This window comes from Tarenaya hassleriana, unplaced genomic scaffold (genome assembly GCF_000463585.1).
Source record: "Tarenaya hassleriana unplaced genomic scaffold, ASM46358v1 Cleome11, whole genome shotgun sequence".
Classification (NCBI taxonomy): Eukaryota; Viridiplantae; Streptophyta; class Magnoliopsida; order Brassicales; family Cleomaceae; genus Tarenaya; species Tarenaya hassleriana.
Window position 1 is genome coordinate 3,293,163 of NW_010961290.1, and position 16,599 is coordinate 3,309,761.

Genomic DNA, 16,599 nt, shown 5'->3' on the forward strand with positions numbered 1-16,599 from the left:
GAATCGGGATGCTTTTGCAGCGACCGAAGCAAAACATATAGTTCTGAGGACTGTCACACTTGCTTGAAACTGTTGGTTCTCCTTTCAGTATCTGCAAGGATGTAGTTTACCAGTAATCTCTACATGAACAAGAGCCCCCTTCAAAATGATGAAACCTGTAGGCATCCCTCACTATGATGGCTCGATTTGTTATCTTGGAGATGCACTTGATCCAAATATGGCAATCGTTACAGACACGTAGATTCTTCATCACACGTATAGGCATTGTTGTAGGCAAGCTCAAGAGTCCAAAAGAAACCGCTAGTTTCTCACTGTGAACGAAAAGTGTCGGGTCTTTCTTTTCTTGATCCACTTCATTCAGAAGGCTGAGACGATCTTGCACGTAACCCATTCCAGATGCACGCTTGTTAAGATCTCCAAGATATTTGTATATCTTGTTTGCCAAGGGGTGATGTCGGTCACCGACAAAAAATGAGTGAATTGAGTTTTTAACCTCAATCCAACTTCGACCCGGTTCTTTCTTCACACCATTTTCTTTCATCATTTGTCTAGTCCGATCCCTAGCATCCCACTTCCTGCAAACTGCATATACGTTTGAAAGAAGTACATAAGTTGCTGAATCTTCAGGTTCTAGTTCTAGCAGATGGCGAGCAGCCAATTCTCCTATTTCCACGTTCTTGTGCACCACCGAAGCACTTAGAAGTGTCCTCCAGATTAACCCATCTGGCTCAATCGGCATTTCCTGAATAAACTCTTTCGCACGGTTCAAAAGACCTGCTCGGCTTAGAATATCCACTACACAGACATAGTGTTCTGGTTTAGGAACTAATCCATATTCTTTTGTCATGGATTCAAAGTACTCAAGGCCATTGTCCACCGAACCTATGTGGCTACATGCCGATAGAACTCCCACAAAGGTAACATGAGTTGGCCTTATATCAGAGTTCCTCATTCTTTGGAAAAGATCTAGTGCTTCAGTACCAAACCCGTGTTGAGAATAACCGCTGATCATGGCGTTCCAAGAAACTTCATTCTTATCAAAAACTTCAAAGAACTGCCTTTTTGCATCATAAATGCTTCCACACTGAGCGTACATAGAGATCAAAGCGTTACACACTTCAGTTTCTGAGTCATATCCTGTTTTTAAGATTGCAGCATGGATCTGCTTCCCTTGTTTCATGTTTGCGGTGTCAGCAGCAGCACTGACAGCAGACCCGAATGTGAACATATTACAAACAATTCCTTCCCTGTTCATCCGGGTAAAGACACGAAGTGCTTCTTCACAGTGTCCGCTCTGTGCAAATCCAGACACCAGAGCATTCCATGATATGTTATCTCCAGATTCACTTCTATCAAAAGCTAAGTATGCCTCCTGTAGTTTTCCGCACCGAGAATAAAGCGTAACCAGTGCATTTTGAATTGAATCATCAGCTGAGTAACCAGACACATAAGATTGAGCATGGATTTGCTGCCCGATTCTTCGTGATAGAAGACCAGCACATGCACTTACTGCACTTGCTAATCCAATGTTATCAGAGTGAATTCCATGGTCTAGCATTTCCCTGAAAACCGCTAAAGCTTTATCAAAAAAATTATATTGTTTGTAACCCGCGATCATTGCTGTCCACGATACAACATCTTCCCCAGCAAAGCTCACAAGGATATCCCTGGCAATATCAAACTCTCCTAACTTCGAGTACATATCAATGAGCACGCTACAGACATAAGCATTAAGCTGAAAACCAGTTTTTACTACTAGACTGTGGATCTGTTCCCCGAGATCAAGCGCCCCCAGTCTGGTGCAAGTTTTTAACACGCTCGGGTACGTAAATTGATTTGGAATGATTCCCTCCATTTGCATCTTTCTAAAAATCCTAAAAGAATTTGTTAAATCATCTAGTTGGCCATAAGCAACTAGCATAACATTCCACAGAACTACATTTTCGGTCTCAGTCTCAAGAAAGAAGTTGAGGGAAGTTTCAATTTCAGAGCATTTGACGTATAGATCAAGAAGTGCACCTTCAATGATGATGTCAGAAGAGAATCCCAACTTGGTTATGTACGCATGAAGCTGTTGTCCCTTAACAAGAGCTCCCAAAGAGGAGCAAGCACTCACCAAGCTGGCAACAGTGATACAATCTGGTCTCTGTCCATCAAACTGCATTTTCTCGAACAATCCCATAGCTTTATCACCATAACCACATTTAGCTAGCCCGGATATCAGAGAGTTATAAGTAACCGCATCCCTCTGCGTCATGTTGCTGAAAATATTTTCAGCCAATATCAGCTTCCCTAGACGAGAATATAAGGTCACAAGAGCATTGCACACATATGTTTCGGATGAAAACCCTAACTTCAACACGAGACCTTGAATCTGCTCCCCAACCTCAAGCAGTGCTAGCTTTGCGCAAGCACTCAAAACACTCGAAAATGCATAAGGAGTCGGGATAACACCCAATATATGCATTTCACGGAACAAACCAATGGCTTCAGCTTCACACTCATTCTGAGATAGACCAGATATCATCGCAACCCAGGAACTGTAATCCTTGAAGTGTAATTTATCAAAAATCCTTCTAGCCAAACCTACAAATCCATTTTTTGAGTAAAGATCGATCAGAGGGTTACATACAGTAGTACTATTACCGAAACCCTGACATATAATCCTAGCATGAATCTGCTTAATTACATCAAAAGCATCACTGCCACTGCCGCAGGCTTTCAAAATACTCGAAAAGGTGCCTCCGTTCATGTTGACATTTTCGCTTACCATTCTCCAAACCAAATCTATGACTTTCCTATTCAACTTTCTCGAAGCAAACTCCAAGATCATCCTATTCCACGTGAAAACTGTTCTACTGGTCATTTCATCAAACACCTTCAACGCACCATTCATGTCTCCCGTGAATAAATAAAAATCAAGAAGCTTGTCACACATGAGCGGATGAGTGTCAAAACCCAACTTCAGAATCTTCCCCTGGAGTTTCTTCCCCTCATTCAAAGACCCGTCGTTCTTCAAGCGCCCCTCAAGAAGCCACAGAAATGTTTCATGATTCGGGCGAATGCCGCGGTTCTCCGACAAACATACGGAATCAATCCCCATTTTAACAGCTTCTTGATCGCGGAAGGATTCGTTTTCAAAGAAACAAGTAGATACAGCAGCAGAACTAGTGCCGAAACCAGAAATTCTTACCCTTCTTCTAATCTCACAAAATCTCTGCAAAATAACACCAAACAGAACGACCCCATGGATTTAGAGTACAAACAATACTGGGTTTCAACGGAAACCTATGAAGAAAACCGACATGATCGAGGACGGAAAAATTACATGTACGGCATTATGAGCGTTGAGCTTTCGAGGAATGCCTCTTAGGAAAAGAAATGAGGAGGACCCATGTAGAGAAACAAGCCAAAGAAACATGGACTCCGCCAGCACTAGCTTGCAAAGACAAGCACCGGGTGTAGTTTAGGCGACTGAGATGATTGGGTTGTCAGACTCGGAACTCTGTCATTCGATCTTTGGCGCCGTTGATTGGCGGAGACGATACGATAGACGACTGACGAAGAGAAAAACGCTGCGTTTTGGTGTTATTTACAAAAGCAAGAGCAAATCTTGTACGTGAAAAATTCTCACCCGTATACTCCACGTCCTAGAGAACGTTAACATGTTCGATTCTGGATCTAGAATCTAGATGACTTGTTCCTGATCAGAATTTCACATATTTAACTAAGAAACAGTGTCATGAACGGAAGAAGCTCCTCGAGAAAGAGCGCAGAACCGGATGATGATGGTGATGGTGATGACGATGATGATGATAGGTAAGAATCATTGTATCATTTCTTTCTCGTTTCTGCCATCGTGCCCTTCATGTTTTCCAGAAAGCAAGAACGCATCCGTTGCTACACCGTTCCGACATGATTCACACACTTGAGTTGTAATCACGGGTCAGTTATAGTCTTGATTCTTGAATCAGTTTTTTTTTTTTGTAGCAGAAAGAATATTATGTAGTTAGTGAGTTCAAACCGCGTGTTGGGTGTGTTCTTGTTCTCCAAAAATCTAGAAGAGTAAATTCCCATTTTTTTTAATACTTTTACCTTTAAATCAAATAATATTATGCAGTTGATTTGCTTAAATCAAATAATACATCAGTTTTAACTCGGCCAAAGAAAATGTACTTCGACCAAAGTTTCGATTATTTTTGGGTAATATTTTCTTGAAGCCATTTAAAAAAAAAATTGGATGTTTACTGAAATATCCTTATGGAAAATTAAAAACTATTTTGTTTAACTGAACAAAACTTTACATTTCAAACATGAATAAATATGGTTCTAAAAAACCATATGACTCATTACGTTTAATAATCTTGAAATTATAGACAATATTTCCAATTTAAATAACAAGAATTATTGTTTCTATTTATTTTATTTTATGTTAAAGTTTGAATCTGAACTAAACGTCGCATAGATGGTCTAACCTGTTGGATTTAAGTGGGTCCCATATGCTTAATTAGACCCATTCAAAGTCAAGACTAGGGATCCCACTCTCTGTCTACCACATATTGTTATTATTATTACTAGTCTTAGCATCTAAGTTAGTGGCCACAAAATGTAAATTTCTTTGTATATGTGTTAAATTACGATGATCAAACAGTTGGCGTTATAGAATTTGGTAATATATATATGTCATTATATAATCTATTTCTTTTTATATGAAAATGATAGATTTTAAACATATATAAGTAACAAGACATATCTCGATCAAATATATATATAATTTCCAAAATCTAGAAACGTATTATTTTTCCCATACTGATGGAATCAATCTTTTTTGGCAAAAAAATAATACAATTTTAGGAAAACTAAATGCGTGATAAATAAAAAACAGTGTTGAAAAAAAGATGGAAGTTAAAGGTGACCAAACTTAGAAAAAATGGTTATTCAAACTTGAAATACTTTGTAAATTTTAAGAAATAAAAACTTCAAACTATATATCAGCAAAAGAAGAAAATAAATGAAATAAATATTAGTTTATGGGAATAAACCAAAACGTGAAAGTAGTGGATCAATTAGTAAAAAAAAAAGCGTTAAGAATTAAAATTTAGATATTTTCTATAAAATTTGAATATTATATAATTTTAATTTACCTGGATTGGATTTTCCGCCTCTCTTTGTTTTTGGATGCTGTGCATGGCGGCTGCTTTCTTTTTCTTTTTCTTTTTCCTTTTTCTCGGGGCTATTATCGTTTATCGTTTCGTGTTTTTTCTCTTTTTGCGTTGTTTCAGTTTGGAAGGGAAAAAAAAAAGCACGGCTTCCAAAAACTTAAATACGCGTTTACTCAAAACCTGCTAGGGTTTGTGGCGGTCTCGCTTTCTTACTTTTTCTCTCTTTCCTCTTACAAGTTTCCGCCGCTGGTGTAGCCATGGCCGCTGTCGTTTCTTCTGAGAGTATCCTTTCTTGTTTCTCCCTTCTGGGTGTCGTGTTTTTTATTTTATTTTTTTCTGATTGTGCATAACCCTGAGTAATTGCTCTCTCGAATCGTTGTTCATGTGGGCTCGCATATGTTGTTTTCGATTTCTTATTCATTGAAGGATGTTTTATCGAGTTGTTCTGTGATTTGGGTTTCGGATTTTTGTAAATTCATGTTTCTTTGGAGATTCTTTTTCTTGTTCTGTGAAGGAGGGTTTTGGTAGGACGAAGAGGGTTGTTCAAGGTTTTAGGAAAGAGGGTTTCTTTCGTCTATTATCATTGAAATCTTGTCTTTGACGCTGTCTTTAGTCGGATCTGTGGTTTATTTGTAGTTTTTGTTCTGGCTCAATGATTACGTTGGAGGTGTTTTGCTATGGTTTTACTGTAAGAAAATGGGTATTTGGTTCTGTTTGTCTCTGTCAAAGCTCGGACTAGGGTTTATCGCAAAGTATATGTTTGAGTTTCTTGTAGATCTAAGGGTTTGCCCGATCGAGTTATATTTTGATTTGTGGAATTATTGCTGTTCCTTCACTTCCGAAAACACAGAAACTGCAGATTTGCTGCACAACTTGTCGCTTGACCCCGAAACCAAGTCTGAAACTCCAGATGCCGCCGTCACCGGAAGTAAGGTATTGATGCCAATCCCCAAGTAATCATGTTCAATTGCTCTCATTCCTATGGTTCCTGTAGTCTTTTGTAAATGGTTATGATACCCTTTGGAATTTGTGTAACTTGAAAAAGGACTGACGCAGAGAACTCATAACTCATGCTGTTTCTTGTGTTCGGTTTATCTGGTGTTGGTGTTCGATTTGTATGGCGGTTAAGAGGCATCCATCGTGACAAATATTGTACCGGTCTGGTGGTTCGGTTTTGTCTAGAGAGTAATCTTCCAGCATTGTTTGTTTTCTTGGCAGGGGTTTTATGGTGGAAACGGTAATGGATTTTTGCTTCCTTCCGAACAAGTTTCTATGTCAGCTGACACCACCAAAGGTGGGAAACCTAGTCTTTTGCCAAATAGTGGAGGTGTCACCGCAAATAAGGGATCTAACCTGAAAAAACTAGGTTACCAGAACTCATCTTTTAACCCAAAGGGTTCGTTTGCAAAGGGTGCCTACCCGGCAGGTTTCTATTCTCCAATGTATCAGTACCCTAGATACAATTATGATGGGAGCTTCTCTTCTGGGAAGACCAACATCCTTCAACAATACCCATACCTAGTATGTGTCCTTTTCCTGCTTCAGCTGGGTTCATCATGTCCTTGTATGTGATTTCGATTTATTAATGTATTATGTTCTCAACTTTTGCAGAACACTCATCGCCAATCCCCAAGTAATCATGTTCAATTGCTCTCATTCCTATGGTTCCTGTAGTCTTTTGTAAATGGTTATGATACCCTTTGGAATTTGTGTAACTTGAAAAAGGACTGACGCAGAGAACTCATAACTCATGCTGTTTCTTGTGTTCGGTTTATCTGGTGTTGGCGTTCGATTTGTATGGCGGTTAAGAGGCATCCATCGTGACAAATATTGTACCGGTCTGGTGGTTTGGTTTTGTCTAGAGAGTAATCTTCCAGCATTGTTTGTTTTCTTGGCAGGGTTTTTATGGTGGAAACGGTAATGGATTTTTGCTTCCTTCCGAACAAGTTTCTATGTCAGCGGACACCACCAAAGGTGGGAAACCTAGTCTTTTGCCAAATGGTGGAGGTGTCACCGCAAATAAGGGATCTAACCTGAAAAAACTAGGTTACCAGAACTCATCTTTTAACCCGAAGGGTTCGTTTGCAAAGGGTGCATACCCGGCAGGTTTCTATTCTCCAATGTATCAGTACCCTAGATACAATTATGATGGGAGCTTCTCTTCTGGGAAGACCAACATCCTTCAACAATACCCATACCTAGTATGTGTCCTTTTCCTGCTTCAGCTGGGTTCATCATGTCCTTGTATGTGATTTCGATTTATTAATGTATTATGTTCTCAACTTTTGCAGAACACTCATCAGGCTAGATCAACGGGTATGGGTCAATCATATTCATACATGGACAACATGTACTCAAATCCCGGGATGTATGGAGCTTACCTGAATGGGCTAGGGGCTGGCTACGGTTATAGCACTTATGGCTATGACACCTGGAAACAGCCGAATTGGTACGCAGTTAACAACGGCTACAAGACACGGGGTTATGGATTCCAAGGGTATAGCAAAGAGAACATTGATGGATTAAACGAGTTGAACAGGGGGCCACGAGCCAGGGGTTTCAAGAACCAGGAAGGTTCTCAGTTGACAGCTATTGTTCCTAAGGAGCAGAGTGCAGCAGCAGGAACTGAGAAGCCTAAAGAAGATGTGTCTGTACCCGATATGAAGGATTACAATAAGGAAGATTTTCCTGAAACCTACTTGCATGCAAAGTTTTACGTGATCAAATCTTACAGCGAAGACGATGTTCATAAAAGCATCAAATATAGTGTATGGTCCAGCACACCTAATGGCAATAAGAAGCTGGATGCGGCATATAACGAGGCAAAAGAGAAGTCAGATGCATGCCCTGTATTTCTACTTTTCTCTGTGAGTACAAATGAAATTGGTAATGATTCATCAACTTTATCATCGGTATTCAATTTCTAACGAAATGGTTTCTTCTGTGATTGAATCTTACAGGTAAACACGAGCGGACAATTTGTTGGCTTAGCTGAGATGGTAGGCCCAGTTGATTTTAACAAGACTGTGGAATACTGGCAACAGGACAAGTGGATAGGTTGCTTTCCTGTTAAGTGGCATATCGTTAAAGATATACCCAACAGCTCGTTGAGGCATATAACTCTGGAGAACAACGAGAACAAGCCGGTTACTAATAGCAGGGACACACAGGAGGTCTGTTTGACTTCTTGGGCTATCAAATATCATTTTGCTTGCTTTTTCTGCTGCTCAACAAATGGTTCGGGTTTTTATTTGCAGGTGAATCTTGAGCATGGTGCCAAAATCATCAAGATTTTCAAGGATCATTCAAGCAAGACATGCATCCTCGACGATTTCGCCTTCTATGAGGCTCGCCAGAAGATTATTCAAGAGAGAAAAGCCAAGCACCAGCAGTTCAAGAAACAGGCAAGCAAATCTTTCCTCTCTCGTTCTCACTCTCCTTTGCTCCATCTATAAGTATGTAGAGAATGCACATAGTCTGGATTCAGGTGGCTTCTACATATGCTGGGTGTTTTTACTTGCCTTGCACACTTGTTTAACATATGATATTTGTCTGAAGCAGGCTTTGTCTACGAGTGACAAGGTCGGCCAAGACAAGGATGAACAAGAGAAAACTAAAGAAACAATACCCTCACTGAATCCAGAGTCAGAAGTAACCAGCGAATCCAAAGGAGAAGACATTGAGCAAGCCAAAGCAACGGTCCCCGGAAATGGTGTTGCATCAAGCGATGTTGCCAGTGCCTGCTGATTTTGATCCGTTGGTGGTATGAAACTAGAGCTGTTACTCAAGTTTGTGGTTTCATACCCAAAATTTGCCCTCTTTTTTGGAATCAAGTCTCGAGTTAGTATAGGTCTTCTTCTTCTTCTCCTCCTCCTTGGTTTTCAGGTTTTAAGGTTTAGATGGGATGGGATACAAGAGAGCCCTGTCATGGTGGTTTTTGAGGCAGCGAAATGTTGTGAGGGGCACTTGCCCTTGCAGAGGAGAGAGGGTAGTTCTAAGTGTTGTGTCAAGTGTAGTCCTAAGTGTTGCTTCCCTTCCCTTGAGATTTGTGTTTTTCTTTTTTGTGGTTTAATAGAAATTGCATTTGCTCTATTCTGGGGTTTAAAATTATGTTTTTTTCCTGTCATTGTGATTTGCATTGTTTCCACCGGAAAAAAAATCTACGAGGCCATGGCACTCTACAACTTGATGAACCGGTTCCTGAGATATGGTAAACCGGTCTGTGAACCGAGATGATCCTGTTCTTTGAAGTTTGAACTGAAGACGAATAGGTTCGTGAACAGAGATTATGAAGAACCGGCGATAAATCGGTTTGTGAACAGATGATATGGAACAGAAGGCATACAAAAAGTCATTGCCCTTTGCCAATTTCAATATTTTATTCAGTTTTTTTTATTTGTTTTTATTTTACTGAAGCTTATTTGATTATCTAAATTCTAAATGCATATAGAAGCCCCAAAAAAGGGTCATTGCCCTTTATGCCAATTTCAATATTTTATTCAGTTTTTTTTTTATCTGTTTTTATTTTACTGAAGCTTATTTGATTATCTAAATTCTAAATGCATATAGAAGCCCCAAAAAAGTGCAAGAACACATCCAAAGAAACGGAACAGAAAAAGACAAAACACCCTGAAGGGATTAGCCTTACTAAAACTTTTCACTGGTCTCTGTTTCTTCTCCTTCCTCTTCTTTCATGGCTTCTCTTCTATCCTTCTCCTCTCTCCCAAAACCAAAGGCGACAACACCCAAAGCTTCTCCTTCACCTCCTCAGATTCTGACCGAAGATCTTGAAGAGAAATTCGGGCGAAAGGGCATCAAATTCTCGGATTCAAGCGTCGAGCTTAAGGTCAGAAATGGGAGTTCATTGCAACTGAGCTTGTCGGATGCTCACGTCGTCTCGTATAAGCCTAAAGTGTATTGGAGAGACGATGGTTTCGAGGAAGTGCTTTACACTGTTCCTGGAAGTGGTGACTCTGGTAATAATAAGAAGAGCAGAGGAGGGATTGGTCTGGTTTTTAACGATGGTGGTTCTGAATCTGCCGGGGGATCGAAAGGAGGGTCTTCCTCTGTTTCGGGTTTGGAGTGGAAGGTTAAGGACACTGATTCCGACGCCATTGACGCTCTTCAGGTGATTTGCAGGTCTTTTTAGTTCCTAATACGTAATTGCAGGATTAAACATGACCATTAAATCGAGTTCGATTGTGCGAATACATCTTCTGTTCCTCAGAACGCTGCGAGATCTGAGATGGGTTTGATTCCTTAATCTCATTTTCAACAAAAACGTTCAAATAACCAGCGGTTTGACAGGCGTTAAACCGGTGGTTCAATGAAGAAATCCTCTCATGTTCTTAGTTCACAGTTCATAGCGAAAATCTACGAGAAAACTGCAGTGGATTAGGTTTGATAATCTAGTTTACAATGTTTTCCTCATCCAGGTCGAACTTGGCTGCACGAGCGGGTCTCTGGACATAACCTATGTCGTTTCGCTCTACCCTTTAAGCATGGCCACGGCGGTTGTAGTAAAGAACAATGGCCGGAAACCGGTGACCCTTAAACCGGGTATTCTGAGTTACTTGCAATTCAAGAAACGAAGCGGGTCAGGCATTCAGGGTCTGAAAGGGTGCCCTTACTGTCCGAATCCTCCATTGTCGTCGCCTTTCGAGCTCTTGTCACCTTCCGAGGCAATGAAAAGTGAATCTTCCGGCTGGTTTGGGTCAGAAGAAGGCGAGAAACCCGGGATTTGGAAGGTACAAGATGACGTGATTACGGTTTTGGAGAAGAAGATGAGCAGAGTGTACGGCGCTCCTCCTGAGGAGAGATTAAAGGCTGTATATAATACTCCTCCGTCTAAGTACGAAACCCTTGACCAGGTAAATGTCCGTTTTTTCTGGTATATTCTTGGAATATTAGGAGATTAGTTCGGAGAACTGAGGGAATTCTAACAAAGTTCTAATGATTTTCATCTCGTTAATATCGGCCTACTCATGGTCCGATACGCTCATCTCGGGTCGGATTTCTACTATTCGGTGTTCGTTTTCGGTTAGGGATACCAAACTTGATTACAAGTGTGACACATTGTTATATCTGGCATTCTTGATCAAACTACTATCTGGTAAACATGATCAGAATGGTTCTGAATCTTGACAGATTTTGAGCTTTTTCTTTTTCGGTTATCGGAGTATCAGACTTTTCGATTAGAATACGGATGGATTCACGTTGTGGATCGGTTCGGATATAACGTATAAATAAGGATACTGCTACTGAAAAAATGTGGGTATTATCGCAGGGGAGAGGACTGTTCTTCAGGATGATAAGGATAGGGTTTGAAGATATGTATGTAGGGAGCCCCGGGTCGATGTGTGAGAAGTTCGGGAAGCGAGATTACTTTGTCTGCACAGGACCGGCCTCTATGCTCGTCCCCGTTGAAATCGACTCAGGCGATTCCTGGAGAGGAGCCATGGTCATTGAGCATGACAACCTCTAAATTCACATCATCATCATCATCTTGTTCCTGTTCTTGTCCTTTGTACGTATTTACATCTCTGAGAAGTGTTATATATTCATATAGAGGAAGAAATCGTTGCTCCTTACGCTTTACACACGTTTTATATTCTCGAATTCGAAGAGGGATTAACGTTGTCTCGATTATAATTCGTATAATGGATGCTTAAGGCTTCACAACTCGGACATCTGAAGCTCTTAAACAGTTGATTTATGATAAGACAGATGGTTAGTGAAGTGATTTATGTATCAGACATGTATGTATGATAAAATCTCTAACCCCCAAAGAAATATCTTGGGTCAATTTGTTTGCAACAAGAGAAGAAAATATCTTAGAATTCATATTCACTACCAAACAAAAGCAGGCAGTTTGTTTTCTTAAAAGAGAAAAGAAAAAGATCTAAACACCCGCGAGGATAGAAGATAAGGCGATGTCTTTTTGTCTTTTTCAAAGGCTCTGAAGCTTAGCGCAGAGCAACAATGGCTTATGCCACCATTGCTTCACACAGTAATATCTTCTTCACGGATTCGCCATGGATATCTTCGAAGCTTTTGAGCTCTCATTCGTCTTCTTTAATAAAATTCAACAAGAAGAAGAAGAAGAAGAAGTGCAAGGGGGTTTCTGTTCCATTTGTTTCAGCTTCCTCGGCCTCGATCCCTTACCCTCCGATCAATTTGGAGTATCTACGGAGAGAATTCTCCGGCCATGGAGCCACTTTCGAAGATATCGGTACTACCGTTAATCGTAACATTTATGTTTGCTAATCTGAGGGATTGTGATTTGGATGGTTATACGAGGGGATGAGTTCATGACAGGTGAGACGTGCATTGCCAAGTTGAAGCTGGAGAACAGGAGCTCAGCCACTGTGGTGCTGTCACGTGGCATGGTAACCTCGTACAAGGTCCCAGTGTGGCATGGAGGAAAGATGGAGCTTCTTCACACCTGGGTCTCGGAGGAGGAAGACGATGAAGTGGTCATACAAGGAGGAGTTTCATCGGCCATATTTCCCGATGATCAAGATCTCGACGAAATCAGTTCTTGGTCGATGCCCAGTGGCTGGATTCTTCAGGGCATAGCAGGAGATTCCCAGGACTATGTTCAGGTTACAAGTCATTGGTATCTGATTTCGTATAATCTGATGATATCGAATGCATACCGTAAAGTCATGTCTGATGAATAGAAACCCGAAAAAAATGCAGGTAGAGTTGGCAAGAAGGGACGTAGACAACATGCTGGAGATGAAGCAAGTTATTACTCTTGGACAAGAAACACTAAGCTGTGAACTCACAGTCACGAACAAAAACTTGTCGCCGGTCCAAATAAAGTGTTCACTTCTAAGCCATTTGACAGTTAGTACACCAGAAGCCACATATGCAGTTGGTCTACATGGATCAAATTACGTCGAGAAAACACCGTTTCTCCCGTGCCCCGAGACGATTATAGAAGAAGATGAAGGAGAAAAACCCGGGTTCGGAGGGAACAAGGAAGAGATTGAGTACGAAGAGCAGAGCAATTACAAGCAGTTGAATGAAGAGATGAGCAGGATATACACATGTGCACCTCAAAGCTTCACTGTCATTGACAGAGTAAGTGATTGTTCAACCCCCACACAAAACTTATATACATCAGCCAATAATCGGATATCTGGTTCTGATACCCGAGTACGTGTGTCATATTTCGATACCCGAGATCCAAATATCATCATTTTTTTCCCGAATATCCAACAACCCTTTTGGTGTTTGGATCTTGATGAATGTGACAGGGAAGAAGGAACTCAGTGGTAGTAGGAAGAGAAGGGTTAGAAGAAGTGTACATGTTCAGTCCTGGCTCAAGGGGGCTCGAGAGTTACAGCAAATCTGCTTATGTCTGTATTGGACATTCTGCTCTGCTCAAACCCATCTCTTTGGAACCCTGTTCTGTTTGGAGAGCTGTCCAGCACGTCCATAACCCTAACTCTTAACCATTTCCCTGTTTTTAAACATGTAATGTAATTTCATAAGTAAAAGGTTTTTTTTTTGGACATATGAATATTTCAGAGTTTTTATTGGATTTGTTCGGTTATTTTTTATTCGGTTTTTTTCATATAGAAAGACGATCATGGCCAACAAGGACATTTATTTTCGAGAGAGATATAACGATTGAGACCGGAAACATCAAAACGATTCCTTCTTTTCTTTTACTACATCTTAGTGCAGTCAGCTGGCTTGAACGACATCTTCTTTGAAACGGTATCGTATCCGATGAGGAAATTCATCTGAGACAAGTTTCCGTAGATGGCAAAGTCGTCGGTTTCGCCAAAGGCAAAGCAGACTACGTCGTCCGCGACTTGGATGAAGTAATTCGAGGGGTCGAGCTTCACATCCGCTCCTTTGAAGTTGATTGTGATTGTCGGAACTTTGAGATCGGAACTCATTTGGTAACACAGAGTCAAAAAGTTTCCTGGATCGGACACTCGCTTTCCCTTGACCACGGCCGCGACAGCTGTCTCGAGTTTCGAATGGAAATCGGGTGGCAACAACGTTAGTGTCGTGCCCGAGTCGATGATCATGTTTCCTTCTTCTTTGCTTCCCGGGAAATCGAGTCTCTTGCCTCCCACGGTAATGGCTTCGAGTGTCATATAGTAGAATGTGTCAGGATCTTTCTTGACGAGCGGGGTAGAGACAGTTCCAGTGCCCGACACTATGGCTTTGGAACCAAAGTTCATCTTGCTGGTCAGGTCGGATTTCGAAGACAAAGGAACCAAACAGTACGAGAATTTTCCTCCGATCGAGTTGCCGAGCTGGGTTATCAGCGAAACGGATCCTCCTCCGAGTCCGATGAGACCTGAACCCTTATCGTCGAACGTTCCCGCATTGTCGTGGCCGCAGCCGATGACGGTGTTAGGCAGAGCCACCGGGCGTCCGTCCGTGGATCCGAGCGTGAGGGTGTCGACTGCGACATCTCCGTTGGAGTGAGACTGGTCACCGTACACGATAGAGTACTGGCAAGTGCCGTTGTTCAAACCGCCACGACCGCTGCTGCAACTGGTCTGGTCTACGGCTTGGCATTGCCTTGCGGTACAAGAAACCTTTTTGTATGTGGATGAACTTTTTGGATCAAAGATAGGAGCTTTTTGCGAGTAGCAGTCTTCACAGGGCTTGCACTGCATCCAGATCAGGTCGCTCCCCGTGTCGGCGATCGCCATTATCGGAAAAGGCGGGGACCCGATCGAGACGTTCATAAGATACTCGCCTTTGCTAGACGTTATATCAGCCTGGGGGGTGTTTGGTGACGGACCAAATGAATTGGTGAAACGGACCGCACGGTTCATTGACCTGCGTAACGCGTTTCTCAGACGCTGCGACGGCACCTCCGCCGGATTGTAAAACGGCGATCTGGGGGAATCGCGGTGGATGAGGTCGACGGTGAAACCGCGTTCGGGTTCAGCGTTTGCGTTTGAGAGGAACAGCGATGAGAGCAAGAAGAGTGAGAAGAGGGTTGAAGAGAATAGAGACGCCATTTTTTTTTGTGAGTGCTGCGTTTCCAAAGGATGAGCACTTGTTGTTATTATACGTTTTACAGATATGCATATGTATATATATAAGGTTTATGTTTGGTGAGTAATTAAATTTGTAATATAGCTATTAAAAGGTAAGTAATTAAATGAATTATGGAATCATTTACTAAGTTAATCATTATAGGATAATGAATAGCTTATTTACATAATAGGAAAAATATTAATTAGGTACGTTTTCTTTGGACGCAAATAGATTCTTCGTGGGGTTTGTGAGTATGCGGACGTGGTCATATGGAAGTCTTATGAATGCATATATTTTCTTTCTTACTCTTTTTTTTTTTCCTTTGAATGCATATGGAGTTGAGGATATTGGATAAAAATGAAAATTTATTTTTTCACATATATAAAATTCATTTATAGAAATAATGTTTTCTTCCATTGTCTGGTGACATCAAATTACGGATCTAAAACAACATTTTATAATTCGAAACAAATTATAATTTTAAAATAAAATGAAGAAAAAAAAACATCAATGTAATCAACCAACTGTGACAATGTGCAGACATTTTGAAGAATGACAGATAAATTTGATGATTTGTAACTTCTCTAAAGATTCATTTCTCTTTATCACATCACATATTAGCAGTTAGTTACTTCATATTTCGTATGACACCTAATTCCCAATTTAAATTAGAATTTGAAATCCTTCATTTAGCTTTTTTCTCTCTACCAATGATAACCCTGATAACTAAAACGATCTCATTTTGGATGAAGGGTAAAACGGTCATTACATAAAAAAGCCGCCCATAAAGCCCTAGATCGCCATCATGTCTTCTGCTCTATAAAATGCCGTCGCGCCGCTCAGGTTTCGCCGTTGACGCATCTCTCTCCTTTGTTTAAAATCTTCGGTCTCACAGTGTTCTTCTGTTGTCGTTTCTTCGTTTCGTTTTTCGATCTAGGCTGGTTCTTTGGCTCTGTATTTTCTCCGTAGACTTGCCTCTTTGAGTAGCCGTATGAACCCTAATCTTGGAAAATTTCATACCTGGTTTAGTTAGGAGGCAGATATCAATCTGATCATTGATACGTTCCTGTATTTTGGTCGATTCGACTTGGGCCTTTTGAGGGGAAACTTTGGTTATTTCGCTGCCAGGTTTCCCCCAAGCAGCCTTAGACAATTCTCTCCATCATAACAAGTTCTAAGTGCTGGGTTTTGGAACCATTTTCTTTTTCTTTCAAAACGATCCGATTTTGACGAATTGTGGGTTCTGGGTTTCCGAAAGAATCTTCTTCCTCCGAAATTGAAGAGTTCAGAGTTATGGGTTATCGATTGAATTTATTTTTCTTCCAGAAATTCCCATTGTCGATGGATTGCGTACGAAGTATAGCCTCCCGAATACCCAGAAGGTGAGATTAAACCGAACACCATTTGGTTCAGACAG

At 41.0% G+C, this 16,599-nt stretch overlaps 5 protein-coding genes across 7 annotated transcripts; 3 read left to right on the forward strand and 2 right to left on the reverse strand.

Moving 5' to 3' along the window:
• Positions 1 to 90: 90 nt before the first annotated feature.
• LOC104805759 (pentatricopeptide repeat-containing protein At4g13650) lies at positions 91 to 3,955 on the reverse strand. Of its 2 annotated transcripts, XM_010530428.1 has the most exons (3): positions 3,635 to 3,955; positions 3,329 to 3,557; positions 91 to 3,217 (listed from the first exon to the last, which is right to left on the reverse strand). In XM_010530428.1, exons 2-3 carry the CDS (start codon positions 3,419 to 3,421, stop codon positions 107 to 109), a joined length of 3,204 nt encoding a protein of 1,067 aa, XP_010528730.1. In that variant the 5' UTR covers positions 3,422 to 3,557; positions 3,635 to 3,955; the 3' UTR covers positions 91 to 106. The 2 variants fall into 2 exon arrangements, with proteins under 2 accessions (XP_010528730.1, XP_010528729.1); XM_010530427.1 differs by having other exon boundaries at positions 3,329 to 3,955.
• Positions 3,956 to 5,283: 1,328 nt separating this feature from the next.
• On the forward strand, positions 5,284 to 9,272 carry LOC104805762. 2 transcript variants are annotated; one of them, XM_010530433.2, is made up of 7 exons: positions 5,284 to 5,444; positions 6,013 to 6,095; positions 6,381 to 6,683; positions 7,454 to 8,029; positions 8,123 to 8,335; positions 8,420 to 8,566; positions 8,724 to 9,272. In XM_010530433.2, the coding sequence occupies exons 1-7, from the start codon at positions 5,420 to 5,422 to the stop codon at positions 8,907 to 8,909; spliced, it is 1,533 nt and encodes a 510-aa protein (XP_010528735.1). In that variant the 5' UTR covers positions 5,284 to 5,419; the 3' UTR covers positions 8,910 to 9,272. The 2 variants fall into 2 exon arrangements, with proteins under 2 accessions (XP_010528735.1, XP_010528734.1); XM_010530432.2 differs by lacking the exon at positions 6,381 to 6,683 and adding an exon at positions 7,061 to 7,363 and having other exon boundaries at positions 5,290 to 5,444.
• A 516-nt stretch (positions 9,273 to 9,788) lies between these two features.
• LOC104805763 (photosynthetic NDH subunit of subcomplex B 2, chloroplastic) lies at positions 9,789 to 11,815 on the forward strand. The gene is made up of 3 exons (XM_010530434.2): positions 9,789 to 10,290; positions 10,598 to 11,032; positions 11,449 to 11,815. The coding sequence occupies exons 1-3, from the start codon at positions 9,856 to 9,858 to the stop codon at positions 11,644 to 11,646; spliced, it is 1,068 nt and encodes a 355-aa protein (XP_010528736.1). The 5' UTR covers positions 9,789 to 9,855; the 3' UTR covers positions 11,647 to 11,815.
• Positions 11,816 to 12,063: 248 nt separating this feature from the next.
• Positions 12,064 to 13,732, forward strand: LOC104805764 (protein NDH-DEPENDENT CYCLIC ELECTRON FLOW 5-like). The gene is made up of 4 exons (XM_010530435.1): positions 12,064 to 12,393; positions 12,480 to 12,766; positions 12,864 to 13,250; positions 13,427 to 13,732. The coding sequence occupies exons 1-4, from the start codon at positions 12,144 to 12,146 to the stop codon at positions 13,622 to 13,624; spliced, it is 1,122 nt and encodes a 373-aa protein (XP_010528737.1). The 5' UTR covers positions 12,064 to 12,143; the 3' UTR covers positions 13,625 to 13,732.
• Positions 13,733 to 13,762: 30 nt separating this feature from the next.
• On the reverse strand, positions 13,763 to 15,207 carry LOC104805765 (aspartic proteinase CDR1-like). The gene has a single exon (XM_010530436.1). It carries the CDS (start codon positions 15,161 to 15,163, stop codon positions 13,844 to 13,846), a length of 1,320 nt encoding a protein of 439 aa, XP_010528738.1. The 5' UTR covers positions 15,164 to 15,207; the 3' UTR covers positions 13,763 to 13,843.
• Between the last annotated feature and the right edge of the window lie 1,392 nt (positions 15,208 to 16,599).

What these genes read in the sequence shown, in the direction of transcription:
- LOC104805765 (XM_010530436.1), bottom strand. Translation starts at nt 15,163, where the DNA reads ATGGCGTCTCTATTCTCTTCAACCCTCTTCTCACTCTTCTTGCTCTCA.
- LOC104805763 (XM_010530434.2), top strand. Translation starts at nt 9,856, where the DNA reads ATGGCTTCTCTTCTATCCTTCTCCTCTCTCCCAAAACCAAAGGCGACA. An exon ending in ACGCCATTGACGCTCTTCAG is followed by an intron (nt 10,291 to 10,597) that starts GTGATTTGCAGG and finishes TTCCTCATCCAG; the next exon opens with GTCGAACTTGGCTGCACGAG. An exon ending in AGTACGAAACCCTTGACCAG is followed by an intron (nt 11,033 to 11,448) that starts GTAAATGTCCGT and finishes GTATTATCGCAG; the next exon opens with GGGAGAGGACTGTTCTTCAG.
- LOC104805762 (XM_010530433.2), top strand. Translation starts at nt 5,420, where the DNA reads ATGGCCGCTGTCGTTTCTTCTGAGA. An exon ending in ATAGCAGGGACACACAGGAG is followed by an intron (nt 8,336 to 8,419) that starts GTCTGTTTGACT and finishes TTTTATTTGCAG; the next exon opens with GTGAATCTTGAGCATGGTGC. An exon ending in ACCAGCAGTTCAAGAAACAG is followed by an intron (nt 8,567 to 8,723) that starts GCAAGCAAATCT and finishes TGTCTGAAGCAG; the next exon opens with GCTTTGTCTACGAGTGACAA.
- LOC104805764 (XM_010530435.1), top strand. Translation starts at nt 12,144, where the DNA reads ATGGCTTATGCCACCATTGCTTCACACAGTAATATCTTCTTCACGGAT. An exon ending in AGCCACTTTCGAAGATATCG is followed by an intron (nt 12,394 to 12,479) that starts GTACTACCGTTA and finishes AGTTCATGACAG; the next exon opens with GTGAGACGTGCATTGCCAAG. An exon ending in ATTCCCAGGACTATGTTCAG is followed by an intron (nt 12,767 to 12,863) that starts GTTACAAGTCAT and finishes AAAAAAATGCAG; the next exon opens with GTAGAGTTGGCAAGAAGGGA.
- LOC104805759 (XM_010530428.1), bottom strand. Translation starts at nt 3,421, where the DNA reads ATGTTTCTTTGGCTTGTTTCTCTACATGGGTCCTCCTCATTTCTTTTC. An exon ending in ACGCTCATAATGCCGTACAT is followed by an intron (nt 3,218 to 3,328) that starts GTAATTTTTCCG and finishes GTTATTTTGCAG; the next exon opens with AGATTTTGTGAGATTAGAAG.